General features: G+C 36.5%; 4 protein-coding genes across 10 annotated transcripts; 1 reads left to right on the top strand and 3 right to left on the bottom strand.

Annotated features, from left to right (window-relative positions):
* Positions 1-1096: 1096 nt before the first annotated feature.
* On the bottom strand, positions 1097-4414 carry LOC104770194 (lipase). 2 transcript variants are annotated; one of them, XM_010494583.3, is made up of 11 exons: positions 4019-4414; positions 3558-3636; positions 3222-3301; positions 3025-3090; positions 2888-2935; positions 2731-2798; positions 2576-2648; positions 2331-2495; positions 2019-2213; positions 1836-1927; positions 1097-1570 (listed from the first exon to the last, which is right to left on the bottom strand). In XM_010494583.3, exons 2-11 carry the CDS (start codon positions 3631-3633, stop codon positions 1354-1356), a joined length of 1080 nt encoding a protein of 359 aa, XP_010492885.1. In that variant the 5' UTR covers positions 3634-3636; positions 4019-4414; the 3' UTR covers positions 1097-1353. The 2 variants fall into 2 exon arrangements, with proteins under 2 accessions (XP_010492885.1, XP_010492884.1); XM_010494582.3 differs by having other exon boundaries at positions 3768-4218.
* Positions 4384-7552, bottom strand: LOC104770193 (lipase). 5 transcript variants are annotated; one of them, XM_010494580.3, is made up of 11 exons: positions 7245-7552; positions 7069-7150; positions 6549-6631; positions 6248-6313; positions 6103-6150; positions 5947-6014; positions 5792-5864; positions 5545-5709; positions 5260-5454; positions 5026-5117; positions 4384-4833 (listed from the first exon to the last, which is right to left on the bottom strand). In XM_010494580.3, the coding sequence occupies exons 2-11, from the start codon at positions 7145-7147 to the stop codon at positions 4614-4616; spliced, it is 1089 nt and encodes a 362-aa protein (XP_010492882.1). In that variant the 5' UTR covers positions 7148-7150; positions 7245-7552; the 3' UTR covers positions 4384-4613. The 5 variants fall into 5 exon arrangements, with proteins under 5 accessions (XP_010492882.1, XP_010492883.1, XP_087361539.1 ...); XM_010494581.3 differs by having other exon boundaries at positions 7072-7150; XM_087505413.1 differs by having other exon boundaries at positions 6765-7150; positions 7245-7537.
* Positions 7553-7789: 237 nt separating this feature from the next.
* Positions 7790-14260, top strand: LOC104770192 (ISWI chromatin-remodeling complex ATPase CHR17). 2 transcript variants are annotated; one of them, XM_010494578.3, is made up of 25 exons: positions 7790-8285; positions 8621-8752; positions 8833-8939; positions 9057-9169; positions 9397-9494; positions 9592-9771; positions 9855-10076; positions 10283-10417; positions 10495-10777; positions 10862-10935; positions 11052-11272; positions 11353-11440; positions 11513-11606; positions 11686-11874; positions 11980-12014; positions 12122-12201; positions 12297-12386; positions 12478-12547; positions 12642-12696; positions 12772-12830; positions 12915-13080; positions 13212-13390; positions 13486-13701; positions 13819-13923; positions 14023-14260. In XM_010494578.3, the coding sequence occupies exons 1-25, from the start codon at positions 8070-8072 to the stop codon at positions 14038-14040; spliced, it is 3225 nt and encodes a 1074-aa protein (XP_010492880.1). In that variant the 5' UTR covers positions 7790-8069; the 3' UTR covers positions 14041-14260. The 2 variants fall into 2 exon arrangements, with proteins under 2 accessions (XP_010492880.1, XP_087361538.1); XM_087505412.1 differs by having other exon boundaries at positions 7881-8285; positions 12775-12830.
* A 159-nt stretch (positions 14261-14419) lies between these two features.
* Positions 14420-17883, bottom strand: LOC104770191 (serine/threonine-protein kinase PBL27). Its single transcript, XM_010494575.3, has 5 exons — positions 17162-17883; positions 16467-16666; positions 16185-16374; positions 15561-15952; positions 14420-15446 (listed from the first exon to the last, which is right to left on the bottom strand). Exons 1-5 carry the CDS (start codon positions 17280-17282, stop codon positions 14808-14810), a joined length of 1542 nt encoding a protein of 513 aa, XP_010492877.2. The 5' UTR covers positions 17283-17883; the 3' UTR covers positions 14420-14807.
* Positions 17884-25169: the final 7286 nt, after the last annotated feature.

Here is a 25169-nt window from a genome sequence, read left to right as displayed (position 1 = left end):
ACTTTCAAAAGTTTGATGTCTCGCACACGCATGGTTTTTACGTAATTATCAAATGTTAGTGTGATCGCATAAGTGTTAAAGTTTACTAGTATTAAAAGTTTTAATACATAAGAATTAATGTAGCTATAAACACTAAAATTACTTAAATTGTATCTAGCTATAACAAAATAAAAACGGGAGCTAATTAATTTTTTTTTCTTTTATTATTATTATTATATATATATATTTGGTCGACGTATCATCAAGTATAAGTTTATATGATTTGTTTATTTTGTTAATTCTTATGTTAGGTATTGCAGAATTAGTATAACGAAAAAAAGATGATGTCAAATCTGAATGAAAGTGCCAAAGTGGTGAGAAGGTCGCTACTCGCTACTGGTGGTTAATTGAGAGGTTAAAACACATGCTAAATCGTTATACTATTAAACAGATGTTCCTATAAATGATAAAACAATCATAGCCTTAACCTAAAGTGTTCGTTGCTTGAGTCCGTTACATTGACCCCACCAAGCCAATGGACCACGTGATGGTACCACGAACCTATCCATTATTACATTTTTATGATTAATTCAAACAAAAGAAAATTAAAAATATCTATAAATAAAGCTCATATGAATTTCCGAAAAAAGGAAAAAATAATCAAAAGATTATGCTTTAAATATCCATATATAGCCTTACTCCACCTCTTTGAGTGGCAGATTATCCCCAAAGGTTCTTCCTGATGAATTTTGCCAAAATGAAGTCGATCATTGGGTGAAGAAGCTTCCATGAGCTAGATCGAAAAAAGTATTTTTTTTTACTTATCTGTTGTTAGGTGCAAGTACAACAAGATTACAACAGTTAGTTTTCAAATTACTGTATGGGTTAAACACTTAAACTTAAACTTAAACTACTTAAAAAAATAACGTGGGTGTTGGAAAATGTTTAGTCAAAGGCTACAAAATAAAAATATTCGTTTCGTTTCGTGTACATCTTATACATGCAACCAGGCCACTTGACATTCGGATCACCAACCCCTTTTAATACTTTCAACATCGTCTTGGAAAATGCTTTTATTTTATAAGCCATTTATCAACCATTTCAGTCATTAAGTAAATTAGCGGAAGTATGAATGAATATATCATTCACGTATTTACATAGTCAAATCCAATATGATCATGGATTAAACATTATTGTGTTTTTACATATTATCAAACTACGACTTATTTACAAAGTCTTGATTTATTATATATATACACGTTCTTTCACGACAACAAAGAATCATAGAACACTTCTTCTTCATCCACATCTGGATCTCCGAACCTCCTTTTCAAGCAAGCATATTCTTGTTCACGACTCGATTTCAACTAACTCCTATAGACTAGAGATTCCGGTTTTGCCTAGAGTTTTCGCTTCAGTTACCTCTGTGGAAGGAGTTGTCCGCGACAGGAATATATTACCCTTTGAATCTTTCCTACTGTAACTCTCCATCTCATGGCCCATCACTATGTTGCATTGTCTCCAAGTCTCACCCATCAACTCCACTCCAAAGTAGGTCAAATGGTCGGATATGCTAGTTCCCATTACCGATCTGAAACAACAAGAGCCAATCATTATACTCGATTCTTCTAAAAATTATTTCGTCTCCAATCGAAAACAGGAGACATATGAGGCGTGTTGTAACAGTTCCTGACGAATAGTAGATGGCTCAGGTGAAACGGGGTAGTAAATAAATGATCCTATGTTTTTATAAATGGGTTCGTTCTTGCAAGTGTAAGTGTAGTGCAGATAGGAATTATATCAGCAAAAAGTTGTTTCAGAGGGATCAAGTAGAAACCGAAAAGAGAGTTAGTTACCTGCTGCATGTAGGATCTTCACCGGTGTTGTCACAAACTTTCTCCACACCAAAAAGAACTATATTCAATATACTGAGATCTGTCACCCACACCTGCGATCCAAAAGATAAATTGCCAAATGTTGCATAAAAAAAGCCTAAAACCAGGTACTGTGATAAACATAAAAATAGGAAAAGATGTTACCTCTGTTGGGAAGTGGTGGTATGTTTTTTGAGGAAAAAGATGATAGTAAGGAGGCAAATGAGGAACTATATCATGGTCATGTATAATTCGGAAGGTATTAGGCACAAGCAAACTGTAATAAGATGCAAAAGCAGCATTCCCAACACGAGGTTGCCCAAATGTCATAACCTGTACGTTTTCTTCTCCTTCATTTACCTGCGATTTACATCCCAATGGATATCATTAACAACCATCAATGGACATCATTAACAACTTTAAAGGACAAAATATAAGAATTTTTTTAAACAACTAGTTCAACGTAAGGGTGTTTACAACTAGGTCTAGCGCACAAAAGGAAGCCATGGCTGCTCCCATTGAATGACCAGTCACCATGATGTTGAGGTTCGCCCCATGGGATTCCTTCGCTCGTTTTACTGCTTCCAAAACTGCAGGCCGTACAGTTGTATTGTGATAAGCACTATAAAAGCCATGGTGCACCTGCCAATGTAGATAACTATTACAAATTCCACCGTACCACATGACCAACTCAATGACAAATACTTATCGTTAAAGCATACCATTGCATCTGGCATATCAGGGTAATTTAGATCGAGCTGTTTCCAGAATAAGTCTGAGACCCAATTTTGTATGCTGCACAAGTGTTTTAGATGATCAAGCTGAAAACAAGTTTAGGCAAAGGTGAAGCTTTTAGATTACATGACAAGAGTAATACCTGTGTTCTTGAGTTCCACGAAATGCAATGATGATAGCATTCAGATCCTTAGCCACACCAACATATGCCTGTTATTAGAAGTTACATGTACTGATATTACTAATTATTCAATAAAAACTATCAATGTCCAGATGTAGCTTATAATATCAGGGCAGACCTGTAAGCAGTGCTCGACGTCAACTATTATCTCTATAACCTCGAAACCCTGCACAATCCTTATAGACGTTAGAATACCCAATTGGAGCTCTTAGCTTTATACATATTTTTGGCTTCAAACAGTGATCTGCTTTATACCTTTGTCAAACCATTGCATCTTTCGCATGTCCAAGTGAAGAGTTCTGACAAATCAGACATATAGACCTGCAAATATCTACATATATAAACTTGATACATCCATTTGGCGCACTTTATCAGCATATCTCTTCCTATACTTGCAGAATGGTAGAGGATAAATGGAATTTATACTATATTAATTTCTCCCATTATCTTACCGCAGAAGTATACTCAACAAGTGTTATGGCAAGCGTATGGTTGTAAACAGGCCGACCATCATCGCTCTTTAACTTGAGTACTGCAATTAGATAAAAGAAGTCACCATAAATTCAATCTAAATTCATCCGGAGCTTCACAGCTACATAAAAATTGGCCCTTTATATGAATCATCACTCTCACATAGTACAGTATCCAGAGTATATTTTTTATTTATTTATTTTGCCAATACAAAGAAGTTTCAAAACATAATTAGGCTCAGATATACTAACAAGGAGTCCCCACAAAGGAGACAAACAGAGAATCATAATAGAAGTTGCAATATGCATACTATTTACCTCTACTACCAGATGAAAAAGAAAGAAGACAAGCAAAAATTGCCAGCAAGAACAACCATCTCTTTTGTTGTCCCATGTTCTGCAATAACAAACAATTAAACATCATCATCAACCAAAATTAAGGGCAGGAAATTTTGAGCTAAAACAAAGCAGAACTTGGAAGCCAAAACAGTAGTTAGCTTATAAAACTGAGGATCAAAGCAAGCAAACCTATAAATTCTTGATGAACGCAACTAAATCGAAATACCGGAGAGTGATCGGAGATGATTTCTCAATTGAAAAAAAATAATATAATTGTGATTGTGAATAGAAACGGCGATGAGATGAGAATACGAATATTCTATTTATTTTCAATTTCCCATTTTATACGCAACGACGGATGATGAAGGGAGACGTGTTGGCTCATAGCGAAGGGTATTATTGGAACTGAGAAATGAGAATGAGATTAAGCTGCGACGAACCTCAAGGGATGACACCGACTCGAACTAGAAAAAGATGCGGTTGCGTGGGTCTTCTCTGGTGGAACTTTGCGGCTTAACACGACAACGGAGTTTCGATCTATCTGCCGAAACACTCTTCACAATCTAGAGGGTTCCCCTTTCATCTATCTCATTACAGAACATGATAATATCTGTGTACAGGATCAGATCTGTCTCAACTCAAGTATGACTAGGAAAGATATCTGTTTTTATCTTTTTCTAATCTTGAATTTTAATAAAATATTACATGTGTTAGATTTTTACTTTTTATTAGATTTTTACTTTTTAGCATAATTTGAGAGGCTATGAAGTGAAAAAGCACGAGATAAAATGATGCAGCAAAAAAATTACTGAATCTGAACTTTGATTTGATAAATTGACTATACAAATGTATAAATTCAAAGAATTTATATTGAATCCGTAATGAATTTAAACTAAATTAAGATTTTACATACTGTACATGGGACCAACGTAGGACTTATTTACAAAGCCACTTGTTCACCTTCTTCACGACCACCAAAAAAAATATCAAAGAACCAGCAAGCTTTCTTGTACAAAGACTTGAATCAACCAACTCCTATGGACCAGAGATTCCAGTTTTTGATAGACTACTTGTTTTGATGGCGTATGCAGGAGGAGGAACTGTCCGAGACAGCAATATATTACCCTTTGAATCTTTCTTGCTGTACTTGTCCATATCATGGTTCATTACTATGCTGCATTGTCTCCAAGTTTCACACATCAACTCTACCCCAAAGTACCTTAAATGGTCTTGAATGCTAGTTCCCCTCACCGATCTGAAACAACAACAAGAGCCAAAGGTTATATTGGATTCTTGTACAAAATATTGTCTGGTACCCACATGGAACATAAGGCGTATTGTAACGATTGTAATCTGGTAGTAGAATATAATGATCCTATGTTTGCTAGTGTAGGTGTATCGGAGAGGAATTATATCGGCAAGCTGTTTCAGATGGATTGATAGTTACCTGCTGCAAGTAGGATCTTCACCAGTGTTGTCACAAACTTTTTCCAAACCAAAAAGAACAAAATTTGAAAAAGTGAAATCTTTCACCCACACCTGCAACCCGAAACACACCATTACTCCTTTCTTCATTTTTGCAGACAGTTTGGTAAACCAAGCAGAGAAACTTTGCTCAAACTATTTTAACATTAAACATTATTCTGGATAAACATCCATTGCACTGAGAAACCGATGTTACCTCTGTTGGGAAATGGTGGTATGTTTTTTGGGGGAAATGGAAATAATAAGGAGGCAGATGAGGGACCATATCACGGTCATGCGTGATTCGGAAGGTATTAGGCACAAGCAAACTGTAATAAGATGCAAAAGCGGCATTCCCAACACGAGGTTGCCCAAATGTCATAACCTGTACGTTTTCTTCTCCTTCATTTACCTGCGATTTATATCCCAATCAAAGTCATTAACAACTTCAAAGGACATAACAATATGATCCAAAAAGTTATTTCAGTTCAAGGATGATTACAACTAGGTCTAGCCCACAAAAGGAGGCCATGGCTCCTCCCATTGAATGACCAGTGACTATGATGTTAATGTTCGCTCCATAGGATTTCTTTGCTCGTTTTATTGCATCCAAAACTGCAGGTCGTACAGTTGTATTGTGATAAGCACTGTAAAAGCCATGGTGTACCTGCCAATGTAGACAAGTATTAAAAAAATCCACCTTAGTAGATGACCAACTCAATGACAAAAAGCTTGCCGTTAAAGCGTACCATTGCATCTGGCATATCAGGGTAGTTCAGATCGAGCTGTTTCCAAAATAAGTCTGAGACCCAATTTTGTATGCTGCACAAGTTTTGGGTTGACTAAGCATCAAACAAGTTTATGCAAAGGTGCAACGATTAGATTACAATGACGAGAATAAAACCTGTGTTCTTGAGTTCCCCGAAATGCAATAATGATAGCATTCAAATTCTTAGCCACCCCAACATATGCCTGTTGTTACAAGTTACATGTCCTGATATTAATAATTGATTAATGAAATAAATCATATTCAGTTGTAGCTTATGATATCAGGGCAGACCTGTAAGCAGTGCTCAACGTCAAATATTATCTCTATTACTTCGAAACCCTGCACCATACAGAAGGTTAGAACTCAATAATTGGAGCTGTTATACATATTGTGGCTTCAAAGTTCAAACAGTAATCTGCTTCAAGATATGCTATACCTTTGTAAAACCATTGCATCTTTCACACGTCCACATGAAGAGTTTTGTCAAATCGGACTCATAGACCTGCATACATATAACAAACTTGATTCACCCATCAGATGTACTTTTTCAGCATAATCTATCCAGTCCATTAGTGCAAATATTGGTAAATGAAAATATGACGATGACTAGTGTTCCTTCTCATCTTGCAAAACATTAGTGACAAATGGTATGCATTCTATAGGGAATTACGTTGGCAAGGAAACACATTGTAACAGACCATTTTTACCACTATAGTACTAATCTGCCATTAACTTACCGCAGAAGCATACTCGACAAGTGTTATGGCAAGCGTATGGTTGTAAACAGGTCGATCATCATCATCGCTCTTTAACTTGAGTACTGTAAAATTGACAGAAAGAAGTCAAACATAAATCCACTTGCTTTCAGTCTTAACTAACTTGTAGCCTCACAACTCATCTACCAAGTACATAAAATTGTCGGTATCATAAAGCTTTAAAATCAAAAATTAGACCTTTATGGTTCCTTAAGCATCTGATGCCAAATGAATCGTGGATTGGTTTTGTTCCACTTATAAAAGAAACATGATAGAACATGTAATTAGCCCTTAATGAATACAATAATCCCTATTCCAGTGAGATAAATCAATTTCATATTGTATTGTAGCCAGATTAAAATTTTCCATCTCCACAACCACTATATCCATTAAACAGAAGTTTCAAATCTTAATGAAGATCATAGAGACTCCGGAAAATTGAAAACTGAAGTCCTCATAAAAAGGAAACAAACACAGAATCATATAAAAGAAGTTGCATTACCACCTCTACTACCAGATGAAAAGGAAAGAAGACAAGCAAAAATTGCCAGCAAGAACAACCATCTCTTTTGTTGTCCCATGTTCTGCAATAAACACATCCAAATAAGGTTAAAATTGAGCTAAAAACACACAAAGCAGGATTCGGAAACTAATTAGCCATAATTAAGTATAGTTTACCTTATATAACCAGAGACAAAACCCAAACTAATGAGGATTAGGACAAAATCCGAAACAGATTTTAAAAACCAAAAGTCCCAACAAAAAAAAAAAACAAAGGAACCAAAGACGCAATTGAACTTCTTTCACCACGGTTTTGGAAATTTCCGACGATGATCGGAGCTTTTCTCCGGCTGAAAATTAAACGGCGATGACTTTAATAATAAGATTAAGAATCGCAGAAGAAGAAATAGAAAGAGACAACCGTAATTAAAATATACGAATATTCTGATTTTTTTTTTGTTTTTGTTTTTGTTTTCTTAACTTCCACTTTCGTCCTTTATACGCAAAGGCACATGAGACAAGCGTGTGGGGGTATTTCTGGAATTTTTTAGTTATGTAGCGTGTCGCGCAGCTGCTAGTGCTGAGGTGTCAGATACGTGATTCGCCAAGCTAAAATAGATAAGGTGGTTATCCGAGAGAACGAGAAGTTTTCGAAATTGACCTTTTTGACTTTTCTAAGCCCATGGGCCTTAAAAAGTCTGTCAGTGTAAACCCAAAAGTCCAAAGGCGGGAGTTTACGAAACGCTGTTTCTCAAGTGGCGGGAGAAGTCACTATTACGTCAATACCACGTGGCATATCTTAGCCGTAGATTTGATCACTTAAAATCAACGGGTTAAAATCGAAAGCTCCCGTCGTTTCAAACGTCGGTTCTGTTGATTTGATTCTATACTTTCACTTATATTATTTATATATATTTTTTTAACTAAGCGAAGCATTAAAATTGAGGAACCCTCGATTTCGAATCTCAGAGACCAAAATCAGGATTCGTAGAGGAGGCGACAATGGCGAGGGCTTCGAAGCGTGAGGTTTCTTCAGACGAAGCTTACTCTTCTGAGGAGGAAGAGCAAGTTAACAACAATCAGCCCAATGTGGAAGATGACGATGAGGAGCTCGAAGCCGTCGCTCGCTCTGCGGGCTCTGATGAGGAAGATGTTGCCCCTGACGAAGCACCAGCTTCTGACGACGAGGTTGTCCCTGCTGAAGATGACGGCGAAGAGGTAGGTCTTCGTTTCTCTTTTCCCCTATCTTGGATTTTTTCACATTCGCATGTTGGAGATTTCTGTATTTGGAATGTAATCTGACTACGATTAGGGTTTTCTTTGAGTCTTGTATTCGATTTTTTTTAGCTTACTGTGTGTCTATTAAGTTCGAGTTTATGGTGTTTGCCCTTTGTTTGTTTCGTCACTGGATATCTAGTTTTAGTTCGAGTCACAGGGTTTCGATTCTCTTTGACTGAAACAATGCTGTGTTGTAGCTCATTAGGATAGTACATTTATGTGGCTCGTGCGTGTATATTTGGTCACTCTTTTTACAATGTGATGATTATATGTAGGACGAAGAAGATGGGGAAAAAGCTGAAATCAGCAAACGTGAGAAGGCCAGGCTTAAAGAAATGCAGAAGATGAAGAAGCAAAAAATTCAGCAAATTTTAGACGCCCAAAATGCTTCCATAGATGCAGATATGGTAAGTTAGTAAATAATTGAGCTTGTTTGTTTGTTTCTTTCGAGAGGTATTGAAATAACTCGATCTTTCCATGTATATAGAACAATAAAGGCAAGGGGAGATTGAAGTACCTTCTGCAGCAAACTGAGTTATTTGCCCATTTTGCTAAAAGTGAACCATCTCCGTCCCAGAAGAAGGGGAAAGGAAGGTGTGTTGGGTGCCAACTGATCTCATTATAATTTGTGGATTTTCATTTGAAGTTTCATGAAATATGATGAGCACATAGTCCCAATGCTTAATATTTTGGTTTTCACGTTATTTTCAGGGGTCGTCATTCTTCCAAACTAACTGAAGAAGAGGAAGATGAAGAGTGTTTAAAAGAAGAAGAGGGTGGTATAGGTGGATCTGGAGGCACACGGTTGCTCACACAGCCCGCTTGTAAGTATCTTTATTCTGCTCCATTTATCTAGAAATGGCGTATGTTAGTTCAATCCCTGTTGCGATTCAAAATAATCATAGGATTTGATACCTTATGCCCACTTCTCTGCTGTGAAGTAGTTTGATGTATTCCTCAGTTGTGACCTCACGATTTTTAGGTAGTACTGGTTAGTGCTTAGATTCTCTAGAATTTTGGAGATCTGATCTTGATACTCTTCATATTGCAGGTATTCAGGGGAAGATGAGAGATTACCAGCTAGCTGGTTTAAACTGGCTCATTCGGTTGTACGAGAATGGCATAAATGGGATTCTTGCAGATGAAATGGTAAACCACTACTTATCCAAGCATAATTATAAGGTCTTTCAGCTCTCTATATAGTCTGATGCTTATTTTTCTCATTTGTTTTTTTTCCATGGTCTAGGGTCTGGGGAAGACGCTTCAAACAATTTCTTTGTTAGCTTACCTGCATGAGTACAGGGGAATTAGTGGCCCTCATATGGTGGTTGCTCCAAAATCAACCCTTGGTAACTGGATGAATGAAATTCGCCGATTTTGTCCTGTCCTGCGTGCTGTGAAATTCCTCGGTAATCCTGAGGAAAGGGTAAGTCATAATAGCTGGATCATTTGTATGGTTGCACCTATATGTACATAGCAGAATTCTGAGACCTATGTTAAATAATGCAGAGACATATTCGCGAAGAATTGCTAGTTGCGGGAAAATTTGATATTTGTGTGACAAGCTTTGAGATGGCTATCAAAGAGAAGACAACATTGCGCCGTTTCAGCTGGCGTTATATAATCATTGATGAAGCACATCGAATCAAGAATGAGAATTCACTTCTTTCAAAAACCATGAGACTTTTTAGCACTAATTATCGGCTTCTTATCACGGGAACTCCCCTTCAGGTATTTGTCCAATCTTTTTATCTATAATTGTATTGATCTTTAAATTTTCTGTCGATTGTTTCTGACTATGCTTGTTGAAACTACTTTTCTGGCATTAGTCTGTTTGAACATCGTGTTTTTCGTAGATACTTATTATTTTCTGTACTTGATTTGTTTGAGATGGCCCTGTTACCGTTTAATATATCTCATTCACTTTTCTAATACAGAATAATCTCCATGAGTTGTGGGCCCTTCTCAATTTTCTTCTCCCTGAGGTATTTAGTTCAGCAGAAACTTTTGATGAATGGTTTCAAATTTCTGGTGAAAACGACCAGCAAGAAGTTGTTCAACAACTTCACAAGGTATGTACTCTCATTTATTAAGGTTACTCTTTAAGTCCTTAATTTCTTATGCTAATCATTTATCTCATCTTTTCTAGGTTCTCCGACCATTTCTTCTTCGAAGGTTAAAATCAGATGTAGAGAAAGGCCTTCCTCCAAAAAAGGAGACAATTCTTAAAGTTGGCATGTCTCAAATGCAAAAACAATACTACAAGGCTTTACTGCAGAAGGATCTTGAAGTGGTTAATGGTGGTGGAGAACGCAAACGTCTGTTGAACATAGCAATGCAATTGCGCAAATGCTGCAACCACCCTTATCTCTTCCAAGGTGCAGAGCCTGGGCCCCCCTATACCACAGGAGATCACCTTGTAACAAATGCAGGTAAGTTTTACATTCCAAGTAGATCCTTCAGATATACATGACCAATTGTCTTACTTATTTTCTTTTACATTTTCTTGTTTCTAGGTAAGATGGTTCTCTTAGATAAATTGCTGCCTAAGTTGAAGGATCGTGATTCAAGGGTTCTGATATTTTCTCAGGTAAACATTAACGCAAACAAACAACGGTATTTCTATGTTTTTCTTCTTTTTTCTGAGTGCTGGTCTGTCTTATTTCCTTGTGCTTATTATTCTAACAATATTCTTTTCTATATCAGATGACAAGGCTATTGGATATTCTTGAGGATTATCTAATGTATCGTGGTTACCAGTACTGCCGTATTGATGGAAATACTGGTGGTGATGATCGAGATGCTTCCATAGAAGCCTACAACAAGCCAGGAAGTGAGAAATTTGTTTTCTTGTTATCCACTAGAGCTGGAGGGCTTGGTATCAATCTTGCTACTGCAGATGTTGTGATTCTTTATGATAGTGACTGGTAAGTCTCTTTTTGTGTCCGTTGTAATATATGAGTTTCTTCTTTATGCCTAATGAGATGGTTTTGCTTGATTCTGGCAGGAACCCTCAAGTTGACTTGCAAGCTCAAGATCGTGCACATAGGATTGGTCAAAAAAAAGAAGTTCAAGTATTCCGGTTCTGCACCGAGGTTACACTTGACCCATTTGGATGAAGTATAATACATTGATAACGTGAACTAAATATGCATTCTTTTATACAGAATGCAATTGAGGCTAAAGTCATCGAGAGAGCTTACAAGAAGTTGGCACTTGATGCTCTGGTTATTCAGCAAGGGCGATTGGCAGAACAGAAAAGTAAGTGCTTTTGTACCGAGGTTATAAAAATGCATTGTTTTATCACTTATTTATTTATTTATTTTTGTTACTTTTTCAGCTGTTAATAAGGATGAGTTACTTCAAATGGTGAGATATGGTGCCGAAATGGTGTTTAGTTCGAAAGATAGCACTATTACGGATGAGGATATTAACAGAATCATTGCCAAAGGAGAAGAGGCAACAGCTGAACTTGATGCTAAGATGAAGAAGTTCACTGAAGATGCAATACAGTTTAAAATGGATGACAGTAAGCGCGGCGTTTATCCCTTTTTCATGTTTTTGATGGTAACTCTGTTGCATGAGTAATGCTACAATGGGATGTCCGAATAATCTATTTTTTGGTATGTTGCAGGCGCTGACTTTTATGATTTTGACGATGACAATAAGGTACTCTTAGTTAATTGAATGGTTTAAGGGTTTAACGCATACTGATAATTCTCTTCACCTTTTCAAATATTTTTTTTGCTGAATTCTTTTCTGATTTTGTTTGGTAGGATGAGAACAACAAGCTGGATTTTAAGAAGATTGTGAGTGAGAATTGGAATGATCCACCAAAAAGAGAGAGAAAGCGCAAGTAAATGTTCCTTCTACTTTTCTCATTATGTGGTCTATTGTCTTCCTAAACAAAATCTAACTTCAACAATTTACTTTTATTTACCCACCCTTCAGCTACTCTGAAACTGAATACTTCAAGCAAACACTGAGACAAGGTGCTCCAGCTAAACCTAAAGAGCCTAGAATCCCACGCATGCCCCAATTGTAAGTACATCAATCATATATGCTTGCAGTTAACCTTTCTGTCTTGATGGTATTTTTATCATTACAATCTAATTTCTTTTCCATCCTGCAGGCATGATTTTCAGTTCTTTAACACTCAGCGATTGACCGAGCTGTATGAAAAAGAAGTGCGATACCTTATGGTGGGAATAAATTTATCAACTTATTATGTAACGTGTTCAATGTTTGTCTCTGGTTAGTTTAGTTCTAAAGCAACTTGTCTCCCTTTGGTTTCAGCAAACACATCAGAAAACTCAGACGAAAGACACAATTGAAGTTGATGAACCTGAAGGTTTTTCTCAGTCTGTGCCCTCCTTTCTTCCATTATTTTTCTGAACCTATTACTTAATAACAAATATTTTCTTAGAAGTTGGAGATCCCTTAACTGCTGAAGAAGTGGAAGAAAAGGAACTATTGCTGGAAGAGGTAAGCGAAAATATTTGACCTTACTGTGTGTTGATATTTGTTTTGATGGGTTTTTTATAACTGAATCCAGTTATAATTTTTTAGGGTTTCTCAACATGGAGCAGAAGAGACTTCAATACCTTCCTTAGGGCCTGTGAGAAGTATGGCCGGGACGACATAAAAAGCATTGCCTCTGAGATGGAAGGGAAAACAGAGGAAGAGGTTGAACGATATGCTCAAGTTTTCCAAGAACGATATAAGGAGCTGAATGGTAAGTAACTCTAGATTTTTAAATAAGTTTATGAATGTTTGCAGTACATCAAGGTTGGATGGATATTTTACCACACAACAATATAATGCTAATTAATCGTTGCATCTTGTTGTATGTTGTTAAATCTGTAGATTATGATAGAATCATCAAGAATATTGAGAGGGGAGAAGCAAGAATCTCTAGGAAAGATGAAATCATGAAAGCTATTGGGAAGAAACTGGATCGCTACAGAAACCCGTGGCTGGAACTGAAGATTCAGTATGGTCAGAACAAAGGGAAACTGTACAATGAAGAGTGCGACCGCTTCATGGTCAGACATCTCTTTATCAAACTTTTGGGTTGAGATTTCACTGATATTGATTCATTCTAAATATGGTCTTGACCTGAGAAACCTGTGATTAACAGATATGCATGGTCCATAAACTTGGGTATGGAAACTGGGATGAGCTGAAGGCGGCGTTTCGGACATCCCCTGTGTTCAGGTTTGACTGGTTTGTAAAATCCCGCACAAGTCAGGAACTTGCTAGGAGATGTGACACACTGATCCGGTTGATTGAGAAAGAGAACCAAGAATATGATGAGAGGGAGAGGCAAGCCCGCAAAGAAAAGAAGCTTGCAAAGGTAAGGCTGGAAGGAACATCTGAAGTTCACATTTTTCAGTTACAGACTTTAGTGCTCAATTAGTGGAGAGAAAGTGTGGAATTGTTTTCTCATGATCTGTTCTACAATTTGTTTCAGAGTGCAACGCCATCAAAGCGACCTTCGGGTAGGCAAGCAAATGAGAGCCCCTCATCTATTCTGAAGAAACGAAAGCAGCTGTCAATGGATGATTATGTTAGCTCGGTATGCAGAATTAATTTCCAAACACACAGATTGCCCATCTTGCTGCTTATTATACCAAACTAGACCACTTTTAACTCTAAAACCTTCATGTCTCTGCAGGGAAAGCGTAGGAGATAAGAAGACCTGGGTTGGATCCATAACTAATCATAAAAATGTATGATTACTTCTATGTATGATCCCAAAATGGAGAATTAGTTAGAAAAGCTTTTCTAGTGACATAGCCGTTCAAATATTATGTACTTGGAAACATTCCTGCAATTATTTCCGACTTCTCTTATTTCTACTACGTGTATTTTTACATTTATTTTTGTTGAAATACATAACATATTCCTAGTCAGTAGTTAAAGTCTGCTCTTCTGGTCGGATCCGAACAAAACATGTCTCTTCTCAAACACAACTTCCCGAAAGAGACGATAGTTTTTTTTTTTTTTTTTTTAATCTCCTTTTCTCTTTCTGATAGACACCGAATCCATACATGTAAGAGACGCTACAAACAGTACAGAAAAAAATTATAAAAATCGACTCAAATTCTCCCTCCCATATTACATATACAACCCATTAAAAAAAAGAAAAAGAAAGAAAAAGAAACCCCCCCCCCCCAAAACATACATGAAAAAAGAAGCTTTTCTTTTTCGCCTCCTAATCGCCCAATCTCTCTATTTTCATCAGTCTTTCTCAAACTCTTCCTTGATATATGATCTTGAGCTTCAACCACAATATTGAAGGAAGAGTCTCTCGACTCAGACATCAAATCCGACAACTGACCGACCGACCTGACCCGACAAATGTTCATAATGACCCCAAAGCCTCTCTCTCTCTCCATTTGCCTCTTGAAAGACAAAAGCTCTCTCCTTTTCATACACAGTTTTTCCCCTTTCCCCGTTTTAGTCATTCGTACTATCAAAGCTGCCTGGTCCATTGGTAGCTCTCTTCCTCTCCCTCCAATTCTCTCCCCACACCTTTGCTTCCGCCACAGCCCTCTCTCTATCTAAATCTCGGTTCCTCGGAGTCCCTCTCGATGTCCTCCCAACACTCGCTGGGCTCCCTCTCTGTGACTCTGACCCTTCCAAATCACTTAACCCCCATTTTCTCCCTGACCCGCCTCCTGTCTCGCTCCCTCCCTCTGATCCTGCATTGACTTCCCTCACCATGTCTCTTCTTCTGTAATCAGGAGAGTTCTTGTGAGTCGATGGAGACCCTAACCGACTCCGAGTCTCTGCAGGACTATCCAAGCTACTCCCATCTCCCAAGCTCCTCCGATCATCCCTCGTCCTGATAAATGGCGGCCCGCCACTGCTTCTACTGTTTTGACCGCTTGGCGCGTTTGGATCAAATGTTTGGGAAGCTAAGTAAGTTAGAGCTGTCACCACGTCGCCAATAAGCGGTCTAGTCGCTGCTTGTTCCTGTAAACACATTGCTGCAACTGCAAGTGCTTGATATAGACCACGCATTGGATACCGCCCTTGCAGCGATGGATCCGCCATCTTTGGGAACTTTCTACGATCTTTGAACAACGGCCTAGCCTGTGTGACCAAGCAAAAGAGAAGCCCCAAACAGTTCAAGTCAGCAAAGACGTTTCAGATCTCAACGTTGACTATCACATGAGAGTGCAAAAAAGTAAAGATTTATTAACATACCCATGCAACAAGGTTGTGCTCTCCGGGTGCTCGAGCATTATCAATGGCTTTTCGACCAGTGATGAGCTCGAGAAACACAACCCCAAAGCTATAAACATCCGATTTCAATGTGAGTTGTCCAGTCATGGCATATTCCGGTGCACAATAACCATATGTACCCATCACACGAGTTGACACGTGTGTTTTGTCGCCCACGGGACCTAACTTAGCTAACCCGAAATCAGATAACTTTGGGTGATAGCCATCACCGAGAAGAATGTTGGATGATTTCAAATCTCTGTAGATGACAGGTGGGTTCGCCTTATCATGCAAATACTCTAGTCCCTTTGCTGCTCCTGCCGCTATTGTCATTCTAGTATTCCAGTCTAGAGGCTCTTTATCCGGAGGAAGATCTGAAAAACCAAAGTTATAATAGTTACAAGGACTGTGTGTAAAACAATTACAAGATAAACTTTTCCATTTGTTCACCATCAATGGACTCCGAAGAAAAGATTAAGAAAAGCTATAGACTATCCCATCATATCAAATACAATAACAAAGCATCCTATTATAATTTACAATACGGTAGACCATGTCATGGTTTCTGTGTATGGTAGTTTCAATAAAATTGCTAATGTTTCTTACCGTGTAGATGATCCTCCAATGATCCTAGTGGCATATACTCGTACACAAGAAGACGCTGGTCACCATCAGCACAATAACCAATCAAATTGACAAGATTGGGATGATGCAGAAGGCTCAGCATAAGAACCTCTACAAGAAACTCTCTGTTTCCTTGTAGACCGTTTCGATCAAGCTGTTTAACAGCTACTATCTGCAAAAAACACAAAATCCAATTAGTAAACGAGTTTCAACATGAAAATTTTTAAAATAGGATGATTCTGTAATTTGATTTACGAACTTCACCTGTCCTGTGGTCTCTAGACGACCCTTGTAAACACGTCCGAAACCTCCTTCTCCAAGAAGACATTCCGGTCGAAAGTTTTTAGTGGCGGCAGCTAACTCTCGGAAAGTAAACGTTTGTGCAGCGATATGAGCGGTTGGCCCTTCTTTCGGAGCTGTTAACTCCTTCTTTTGTTCAAGACCTCGTCTAGACTTTGATTTATCTACAAAGTAAATGAATTGTTAGTACCTTCCACACTCAAATTCAATGTACAGGAAAACAGATTCACTGGTCTTCATTTCTACAATTGTTAAACTAGTGATGTCAACAAGCAGAGACATCCTTATCAATAACTATTCAATTCTGAAACCCTGAAGCTACCATAATTATGATTCATTAATAGAATTGAGTAATCTAGTTTGGCATCTCCTAATTGCATTCCATATACAGAGAACTCAACATAAGCTGGACACAAAACAAGAATTTGGAGCTAAATTGTATCATAAAAGCAGAATCAAACATCCCAAAAACACATCAGATCTCAGGAATTTTAAAAGTCGAGAAACTCCATAGCCAGCTAAGCACAGCTGAATTAGATCAGAAAGTATCAACATTTATATCCAAATCATTAGTAAAGGTACAAACTTTATGAGAACCCAGAAACTCAAATCGATCTAAGACACGAAAAAACTCAACAGATCCCGGAAAAAAAATTCACCTAAGCTGGCATGGTGAGACTGAGTAACTGAGCCGTCTTTAGCTGAAACTTCCTTCTTAACCGAATCTTTGGAAGCAGCGTCTTTAGCCGAAGATCCAAAGCAAGGCAAACACCCACTCATCTCCGAAAGCTAAGTCTTTTGGACAAATTGAAATTCAAAAATAAAAAAGACAAGAAACCCCTGCCGACAAAACCAATCAACCGGAGAATCCCAACATAAGCTCAACACATCTCGAGATTTTTTTTTTTATTATTACAGTAACCAGAAACAAGAAACTAGAGAACTAAAGACACAAAAAGCCTCAGCCTTTTTTCAATGCATCTCTCTCTTTCTCTCTCTCTCACTAAAGATCTTTGGAGAGAGATCGAGACCAGCGGGCAGATCAACAAATCGAGGAAACTCTTTTTTTTTTTTTTGGTTGATGATGTGGGTGCTACGCGAGAGAGAAGAGAAGAAGGGAAGGTAAAGAAAAGAAAAAAAAAAAAAAAAAAAAGATATATGAAATTTTTATTAAAATAAATGTCAAAGCAAAACTTTTCTTTTTTTTTTTTAAACAGAAAAAATGGTAAAGATAAAAATTAAGGGAATCATTATCCATTTAAATGTGAGATTAATGACAACGTAATCTCTTTTGCGGTTTTGCCTATCATGTTTTTTACACACATGTACAACATGTTTAGGTGAACTAGGTTGCGGTTATCCGTAACAATTACGAAATGTTGTGTTACGAAAATAGTAAAATACGTTAAAAACTCGATGCTTTGGATAAAACATTTCACAACCAAAAAAATAGAGATATCACATGCAACTTGACTTTTTTTTAATCACCACAAAAATAGCGGATAATTGGTCAAACGCATTACACATCTTTTTTATTATGCGCTTTGTAGAGTGAATGTATTACAATTCTATAGTTGATCGTGATACTTAATAAGTTCATAAATATAATCTATTTTAAATATTTAAAATAAGAAAGATATAAATGATTATGAGTAGAAAAGGAAACAAATTGATAAATTATTAGAAATATTAATATGTATATCTTTCCACAAAACAAAAAAGAATACCAAAAACGAGAGCTAAAGTAATAGATATATAGGAACCTACACTTTATTTAGCAAATTGTAATTTACATAAGTTAAATTTGTCAAAATAAAAGTGGAATATACCAAAAAAAATAAAGTTGTGAAAATTGTAATGTTACATAAAATTTTATCTTTTTACTTATATATTTTTCGGATAAAATAAATAAAAAGTCAAAAAAATAAAGTTGTGAATATAGTAATGTTACATAATGTAAAGATAATACTGGTCCTAAAAGGCTAAAACTATATACATATTAATATATTATTTACATATTAGTATGTTCAACGTATATATATATATATAATTATATATAGGTTAATAATATATACTTGTTTCGACAGTTTTAAGTCATAGAAATATGGTTAAAATATTTAAAATATATATATATATAGTTAAAAATATAAAATGGCAAACAAACTGGAACATACAATTCAAATCAACATAATGCATGTTACATAAAAATAAATGCTAAACTATAATAACTTCTTAATTTTTTGTTATGTTTAATAATATTTTCTCGTATATATGATAATGAAAATATTTTAATAAATCTTACGATATTTCACATAGATACATATAGTTCAAAAAGATGATACACATGTGTATTTGGTTGTGCTTGTTTCATCTCATTTGTATTTGTTTCTATAAAATATAAATGTTGATCCATCATCCATGTATATATATCCTAGCATTGATTAAATTTGTTTACAGTACACAGGCCTCATGTATCTATTGCGAGTGGACTTGTTCGATCAAAATTAATTTAAGTTTCGGATAAAAATAAAAGTATCAAATATTTCAATCGATATCTAGATTTCAATCCGTAGCATGCAAATTCTTACCAAAATTAGCTAATTGGTAGAACTCATTAGAATGACAACTCTAGGGAAAACGTAATATTCTAACTGAAGTACTGAACTAGTGAAAACCAAACAAATCAAAATTAAACTAATTAATGACATTAATTAACGGCGTTTGGGAGAGAAAGAAGAATCATCACGGTGAGGAAGTAGGCTCCACCCCCACACCAAGCTAATTTTGTAACATTCTCAATCACATTTAAAATACTATGAAAAATTACTTTGAATTTTATTTCTTACACCACGATTTAGTACAATGGATTTCTGTTACGAGCAAGCAAATAATATGCAGTCGCCACTAAGAATAACTAACTTAATTTATTCAACAATATGCACTAAATTATTACATTTTTTCTGTAGTAGCTATTATATATAATAAGAATTGACATACTCTCAGTGCTACATGATGCAAAGAATAAAGTAATTAGTGTTGTGACATTTAACCTGAAATATCTAGTGGACATTTGTATTTACCAAGTCTTTTAAATTCATTATATAATTTATTAATATTTTTCAAGAAACATGAATGTTTTGGTCATAATTAAGAAGAAAACTTTATGTTATATTCTTAAAATTATCTTGTTATTCAAATAGAGACATAGACTTAATCAAACTAATGACTCAGTCTTTTGTGGCCTGATAGATTACTGAAGCAAAATTTCCTTTGTTCTAATAATTTTTTGTTAAAGACAACTAATTTATTTTGTCCAAAAAAAAAAAAGACAACTAATTTATCCAGAATAGAAATCCCCGATATCTTATAGACCACAACAAATAAAAAAACTCATAACAGAAATTTTGTCGTGTTTGAAATATAAGTCATTTGGTCAAATTATAACGTCTATGAACTTTAAAAAAATAATTATGGCCTCTAGTTTTATTTATTTCAAATTTATATAAAGAGAGTTTTCTTGAAAAGGAAAAGGTCTAAATTTAAATGCCGGCTCAAAAGAAACATCAAACAAGTTGACTCACGAGTCACATAAAAAAAAAATAAAAGCCTACATTATTCCTCCAGCTTATTTACATTATTAACCGTTCCTTTAGTCTATATACTTTATGGAGTATTTCAGAATATTTAAATTTATTCAAAAGAGGAGAAAATTCACAGTCTACTAAATGTAAATTAATAGTACTATTTTTTATTAATGGTAGTGGTACAAATCTAACAAATCAGATTTTGAAGTAATTAGAAAACGATTGAGAGTCATTGACAAACTATTTAACTAACGAATGTGTCATTTTCGAAGACCCATTGCATCAGTGTACTGATTTATGATCATTTATTTTTTAAAAATTCAAATTTTTATACTATTTCTAGATTGCCGTCATTTGAATAATACTTATATATCTACACTGCAATACTGCATGCATATATTACAAAATGTAAATCCTCTCTATTAGAGCATAATATATACTATATAACTCCAAATACCTCTCTCTATTGATCAATATCATTTGAACCAAAAAAAAAAAATTTAAACCACACTGTTCCGGACCGGGATTTAGGAGAAAATCGTATGTTTCTCAGCACACCGTTATATTCATGCTCTGCTGCAAAGGTAGAACGACACGTAGCTGATTAACAGCGAAAGGAGCGAGTTTCGTAAAGAGACAATGCACATGAGCGTTGTGGATAATTGCCTCCGTTGTCGGAAAAAAACATTATGGACTTCGTTACGTGATCAGTAGGACGGTTTCCTTTTTTTGTTTTCTTTAATTAATACTACAACTGATGACCACCGTCGATCCTCTCATCATACGACACGTGGCCTAAGTTAGTGTAGTCAATGATTGTTGACCAAACTCTTTTATTAAACGTGTGCTTAATTTTTTTTACAAAACTAACAACTTTTGTAATTTCAATTGTAACACAGATTCGGTGGTTGAACATTTTTTTTTACATTATGAGGATTTTGTATGTATAGATTGTTTTGGTTAATTAGCACAAAAACAAAATCAGAAACTCATTCGATCTCCATTTTAGACTAGCATTATTCAGAATATGATAGTGAACCTTATATTTTTATATAAGAGGAGTTCATCCCTAAATTAATTTAAAAACTGCTAGTTTAAAAAATAATGTTGTACAGTATAGTGATTTGTCGTTGCCTCGTTGGAAAAATTAGAACCGTAGAATTCTCCTTTTCATATTAGAGACTAATGACGACGTATGCTTCAGTGACGTATATAATAATCTTTTTTTTTGGTAGGAGACGTATAGAATAATCTGATTATGCATTAGAGTGTCCTCAAATAAGTGTATATGATTCATAATTAATTCAGAAATCCATTATCCTTTTTTTGGCTTGAAAGAGCTTTGGTCGGGCAGAAATTTAAAGTTAATAAGAGTTTCCCACATATCACGTAATATATTTAAAGGAAACGGGACCGAATTAATTGATGCGTATAGTTAGATTACACGTAAACCAGGACTAAATAGAGTATGGATCGGAAGGGTTCGCTTACTTTAATAATTTTCCTATTCATGACGATATTGCAATGTCGAACCAAACAAACAGATAAATACAGCCTTACAATACATATTATGACTATAGCATAAACTTGCTATAAAAGATGTATCGAGTTTTACGAAATGCATAAAATAATGTACACCTTAACCAATTATTTATATATATACAGTATATTATATATGTGTCTATATATGCATGTCTTTATATGATGATGAAAGTTGGAAAACAAAATTGACGTCTGTGATTTTGTGCTAAAATGATCCAATCTGGTTTTATTTCGACTTTCGAGGAACCGTGTGGTAGACATTGTCAAACTGCTGCCTAAAGTTAGCGTTCCAAAACACGGATCTACATGCATGTAACCGTGGCGTTGAGTCATTTGGTTGTTGTCTGACTTATTTGACCTTTTTTGTTGTGTTTACAACTTCTCGTCTTTGACAAAAGGAATACGACTGAGGAAGCGTCAAAATTATATTATCGTAATTACACCCCAAAAAAAAAACATGTTACTATAAAGGATGAGTTTTTTAGTGAACTTGATTGGACTTGGTTTAGCAAGCATTTCTTCTTGGGTCATCTTATGGGCTTTGTATTGTATTATGGGCTAGAGGATGACCACAAACCACAAACTGACCCCAAATATTTGACTGGGAATGAACCTTGAGCCAATCCTGCATCCCCAGCTATAATACGGTTCTGCTGCAAGTTATCACCATCAAGAAACAGGGCAGTTTTTTTCTCGATAAATGCCCAAGAAGTTTGTGGTCATGTTATGGGCTTTATATTGTACCAAGCAGTTTGTGGGAGATGTTTACGTATTTAGGCCATATAAAAATGATATATTTGAATATGAAGAACACGCGCGCGAGACAACGTTCTTAGGATTTAAGTCGTAGTCAACAATAGATTTGGGGAAATACTTAGGTATGCCACTGTTGCAGAAGCGGGTGAATAAGGAAACATTTGGTGAAGTTCTGGCAAGAGTCTCTGCCAAACTTGCAGGCTGGAAGAGTAAATGCTTGAGTTTTGCAGGTCGTCTCACCCTAACTAAAGCGGTAATTACTTCTATCCCGGTCCATACATTGAGTGTGATTGCTTTGCCAGCAGCTACTCTGGAAGCGTTAGACAGAGTGTCAAGGTCTTTCTTATGGGGAACCACGGGTCAGAAGCGTAAGCAACACCTTCTTGCTTGGGACAAGGTTTGTTTACCAAAAAAAGATGGGGGGGGGATGTCTTCGGAAGGCCAAGAGTATGAATACGGCTCTGTTGGAAAAGATTGGTTGGCGCCTTCTTCATGAGAAGGAGAGTTTATGGTCGCGGGTCCTGAGGAGTAAATACAAAGTGGGAGATATCCATAATGTTGATTGGTTGAAACCAAAGTCAACATGGTCCTCGACGTGGCGAAGTGTAGGTCTAGGGGTACGGCAGGTGATTCTAAAGGGTCACAGTTGGGTACTTGGTAATGGGAGGGATATTCAATTTTGGAAAGACAGGTGGTTGCTAAGTGAGCCTTTGATGAATTTGGTGGTGTCTCGAGTACCTCTAGAGAGGGAGAATGAGGTTGTCAAAGACGTGTGGCGAGATGGTGTTGGTTGGGCACGGGATTTGATTGCACTGTATATTACTGAGGAGATGTGTTTAAGGTTGTATGCGATGGTTTTAGATAATGTAACTGGTGCCAGAGATCGTCTTTCGTGGGGAGGGAGGCCGGATGGGCGCTTTACAGTGGCTTCTGCGTATTCAGTTCTTACTCAGGAGAGTATGCCTCTACCGAATATGCAGAGATTCTGGTCCTGTGTATGGACGTTAGCGGTCCCGGAACGTGTTCAGTCCTTCTTATGGTTAGTTGGTCATCAGGTAATCATGACAAATGCTGAAAGATATCATAGGCATTTGGGAGATTCACCGAACTGTCAGGTCTGCAGGAGTGGAGTTGAGACGATACTTCATGTTTTGAGGGATTGAGGAGCTATGGCGGATCTTTGGCAATGATTGGTACCTGCTACGAAGCGGACTCGGTTTTTTCAGTCTATTCTTCTTGAGTGGTTATATGAAAACATGATTGTTGTGTATCAGGTTGAGGGATGTTTATGGTCAACGGTGTTTTGTATGGCCATTTGGTGGGGTTGGAAGTGGTGCTGTGGTAATGTGTTTGGAAGCACTTGGACATGTCGGTATAGAGTTAAATTTATAAAGGACCTTGCTAAGGAAGTTGGTGGTGCGAACAGAACTATGGGGAACATCCGATCACCTTCGGTGCGTGTAGACCGAATGATTGCTTGGACTGCTCCTTCAGATGGTTGGATGAAGATGAATACGGATGGAGCATCTCGTGGCAATCCTGGTATGGCAACAACAGGAGGTGTGTTGCAGGACAGCTCAGGAACGTGGAGGTGTGGTTTTTCTCTTCAGATAAAGATATGTTCGGCTCCTTTGGCTGAACTGTGGGGAGTCTACTATGGACATTGCATTGCTTAGGAGAAGTGAGTGACCCGGCTGGAGTTGGAGATTGACTCGAAAGTTGTAGTTGGTTTCCTCGAGACAGGGGTGAGTGAGACTCATACTCTCTCTTTCCTGGCACGCTTGTGCCATGGCTTCATATCTAGGGACTGGTGTGTCTGTATTCTTGACACGTATAAGGAGGCAAACCGTCTTGCCGACGGCTTGACAAACTATGCTTTTTTGTGGAGTTAGGTTTTCATGGTTTTGATGTTGTTCCTAATTGTCTTGTATCGTTATTGTCGGATGATGTACACGGCACAGCTACTACTCCCCGTTACATACCCAACAAAAAAAAGTCGTAGTGGCATAATGGCATTAGGGCACAACGTTTGAATACGCTCGTTTGCTGTCTCCAAATACACTATATGGAAAGTTTAATTAATTAGAAGATGATCAAGATATGATGAGGTAAAACCGTAAAAGTACTTTGTGTAATAGTTGTTTGTAATAAGACCGTTAAATTAAAGAAGTTATGTTCAAAATTTTGGTTTTTGCATGCGCATTGGTGTTATGTAAACCATGATTCAATTTTGATCAGACCTATGCTTCTTATCTGGTTTGATGATCTGGTACTACATTTTCTCGATGTTTCTCTTTTTCATATTCCAATCCTCGGTTTAAAATTTTTAATATATATGTGGAAAGAGAAATAATATTATATATTAAAAATTCTAAATATTGATATTGCCCTTTGGGATGACTATATAGCCAACGGTATATATGTTTTATCTCTACTTTAGGTGCAAATGAATCTGAAGTTTGATATCTCAAAAAGTGAATTTGTTTGACGCCAAAAAGGGGGAATTCAATTTTTTTCTTTAAAAACTCTAAATTTTAGTTTGGGGCAAGAAATGAAATGAGGAATATGATTCGGAATCGTTTGTGGCCTTGTGGGAACACGCATTTTCTCTGTAGCGGGTCGCTGACGCCAAACTCATCTCTAGACTATAAATCTTATATTACCTCCACGTACGTAAGATGTAGAGAAAAACACGCATATATGTAGAGATAAATTAGTTTTTCAAATTAAATAACCATTTTAGCATGCGCATTTAACTCATATAATTGGGAAATTATATTTTTTA

The sequence above is a fragment of the Camelina sativa genome, chromosome 20 (genome assembly GCF_030686135.1).
Source record: "Camelina sativa cultivar CO46 ecotype springtype chromosome 20, ASM3068613v1".
NCBI lineage: Eukaryota > Viridiplantae > Streptophyta > Magnoliopsida > Brassicales > Brassicaceae > Camelina > Camelina sativa.
Note: the sequence above shows the minus strand (reverse complement) of the source record. Positions and strands in the feature narration are given on the sequence as shown.

Bases quoted from the DNA above. Each gene is read 5' to 3' on its own strand.
- LOC104770194 (XM_010494583.3), bottom strand. From the start codon at position 3,633: ATGGGACAACAAAAGAGATGGTTGTTCTTGCTGGCAATTTTTGCTTGT. The intron at 3,091-3,221 runs GTAAGATAATGG...AGATATTTGCAG, and splicing joins TTGTTGAGTATACTTCTGCG to GTCTATATGTCTGATTTGTC. The intron at 2,649-2,730 runs GTATTACTCTTG...ACACTTGTGCAG, and splicing joins CGTGGAACTCAAGAACACAG to CATACAAAATTGGGTCTCAG.
- LOC104770192 (XM_010494578.3), top strand. From the start codon at position 8,070: ATGGCGAGGGCTTCGAAGCGTGAGGTTTCTTCAGACGAAGCTTACTCT. The intron at 9,170-9,396 runs GTAAGTATCTTT...TTCATATTGCAG, and splicing joins GTTGCTCACACAGCCCGCTT to GTATTCAGGGGAAGATGAGA. The intron at 10,418-10,494 runs GTATGTACTCTC...CATCTTTTCTAG, and splicing joins TTGTTCAACAACTTCACAAG to GTTCTCCGACCATTTCTTCT.
- LOC104770191 (XM_010494575.3), bottom strand. From the start codon at position 17,282: ATGAGTGGGTGTTTGCCTTGCTTTGGATCTTCGGCTAAAGACGCTGCT. The intron at 16,667-17,161 runs GTGAATTTTTTT...TTTACTTTGTAG, and splicing joins GTCTCACCATGCCAGCTTAG to ATAAATCAAAGTCTAGACGA. The intron at 15,447-15,560 runs GTATGTTAATAA...TTGGTCACACAG, and splicing joins AGCACAACCTTGTTGCATGG to GCTAGGCCGTTGTTCAAAGA.
- LOC104770193 (XM_087505413.1), bottom strand. From the start codon at position 6,846: ATGTTCTATCATGTTTCTTTTATAAGTGGAACAAAACCAATCCACGAT. The intron at 6,151-6,247 runs GTATAGCATATC...TGTATGGTGCAG, and splicing joins GATGCAATGGTTTTACAAAG to GGTTTCGAAGTAATAGAGAT. The intron at 5,710-5,791 runs GTACGCTTTAAC...CTACATTGGCAG, and splicing joins CTGATATGCCAGATGCAATG to GTACACCATGGCTTTTACAG.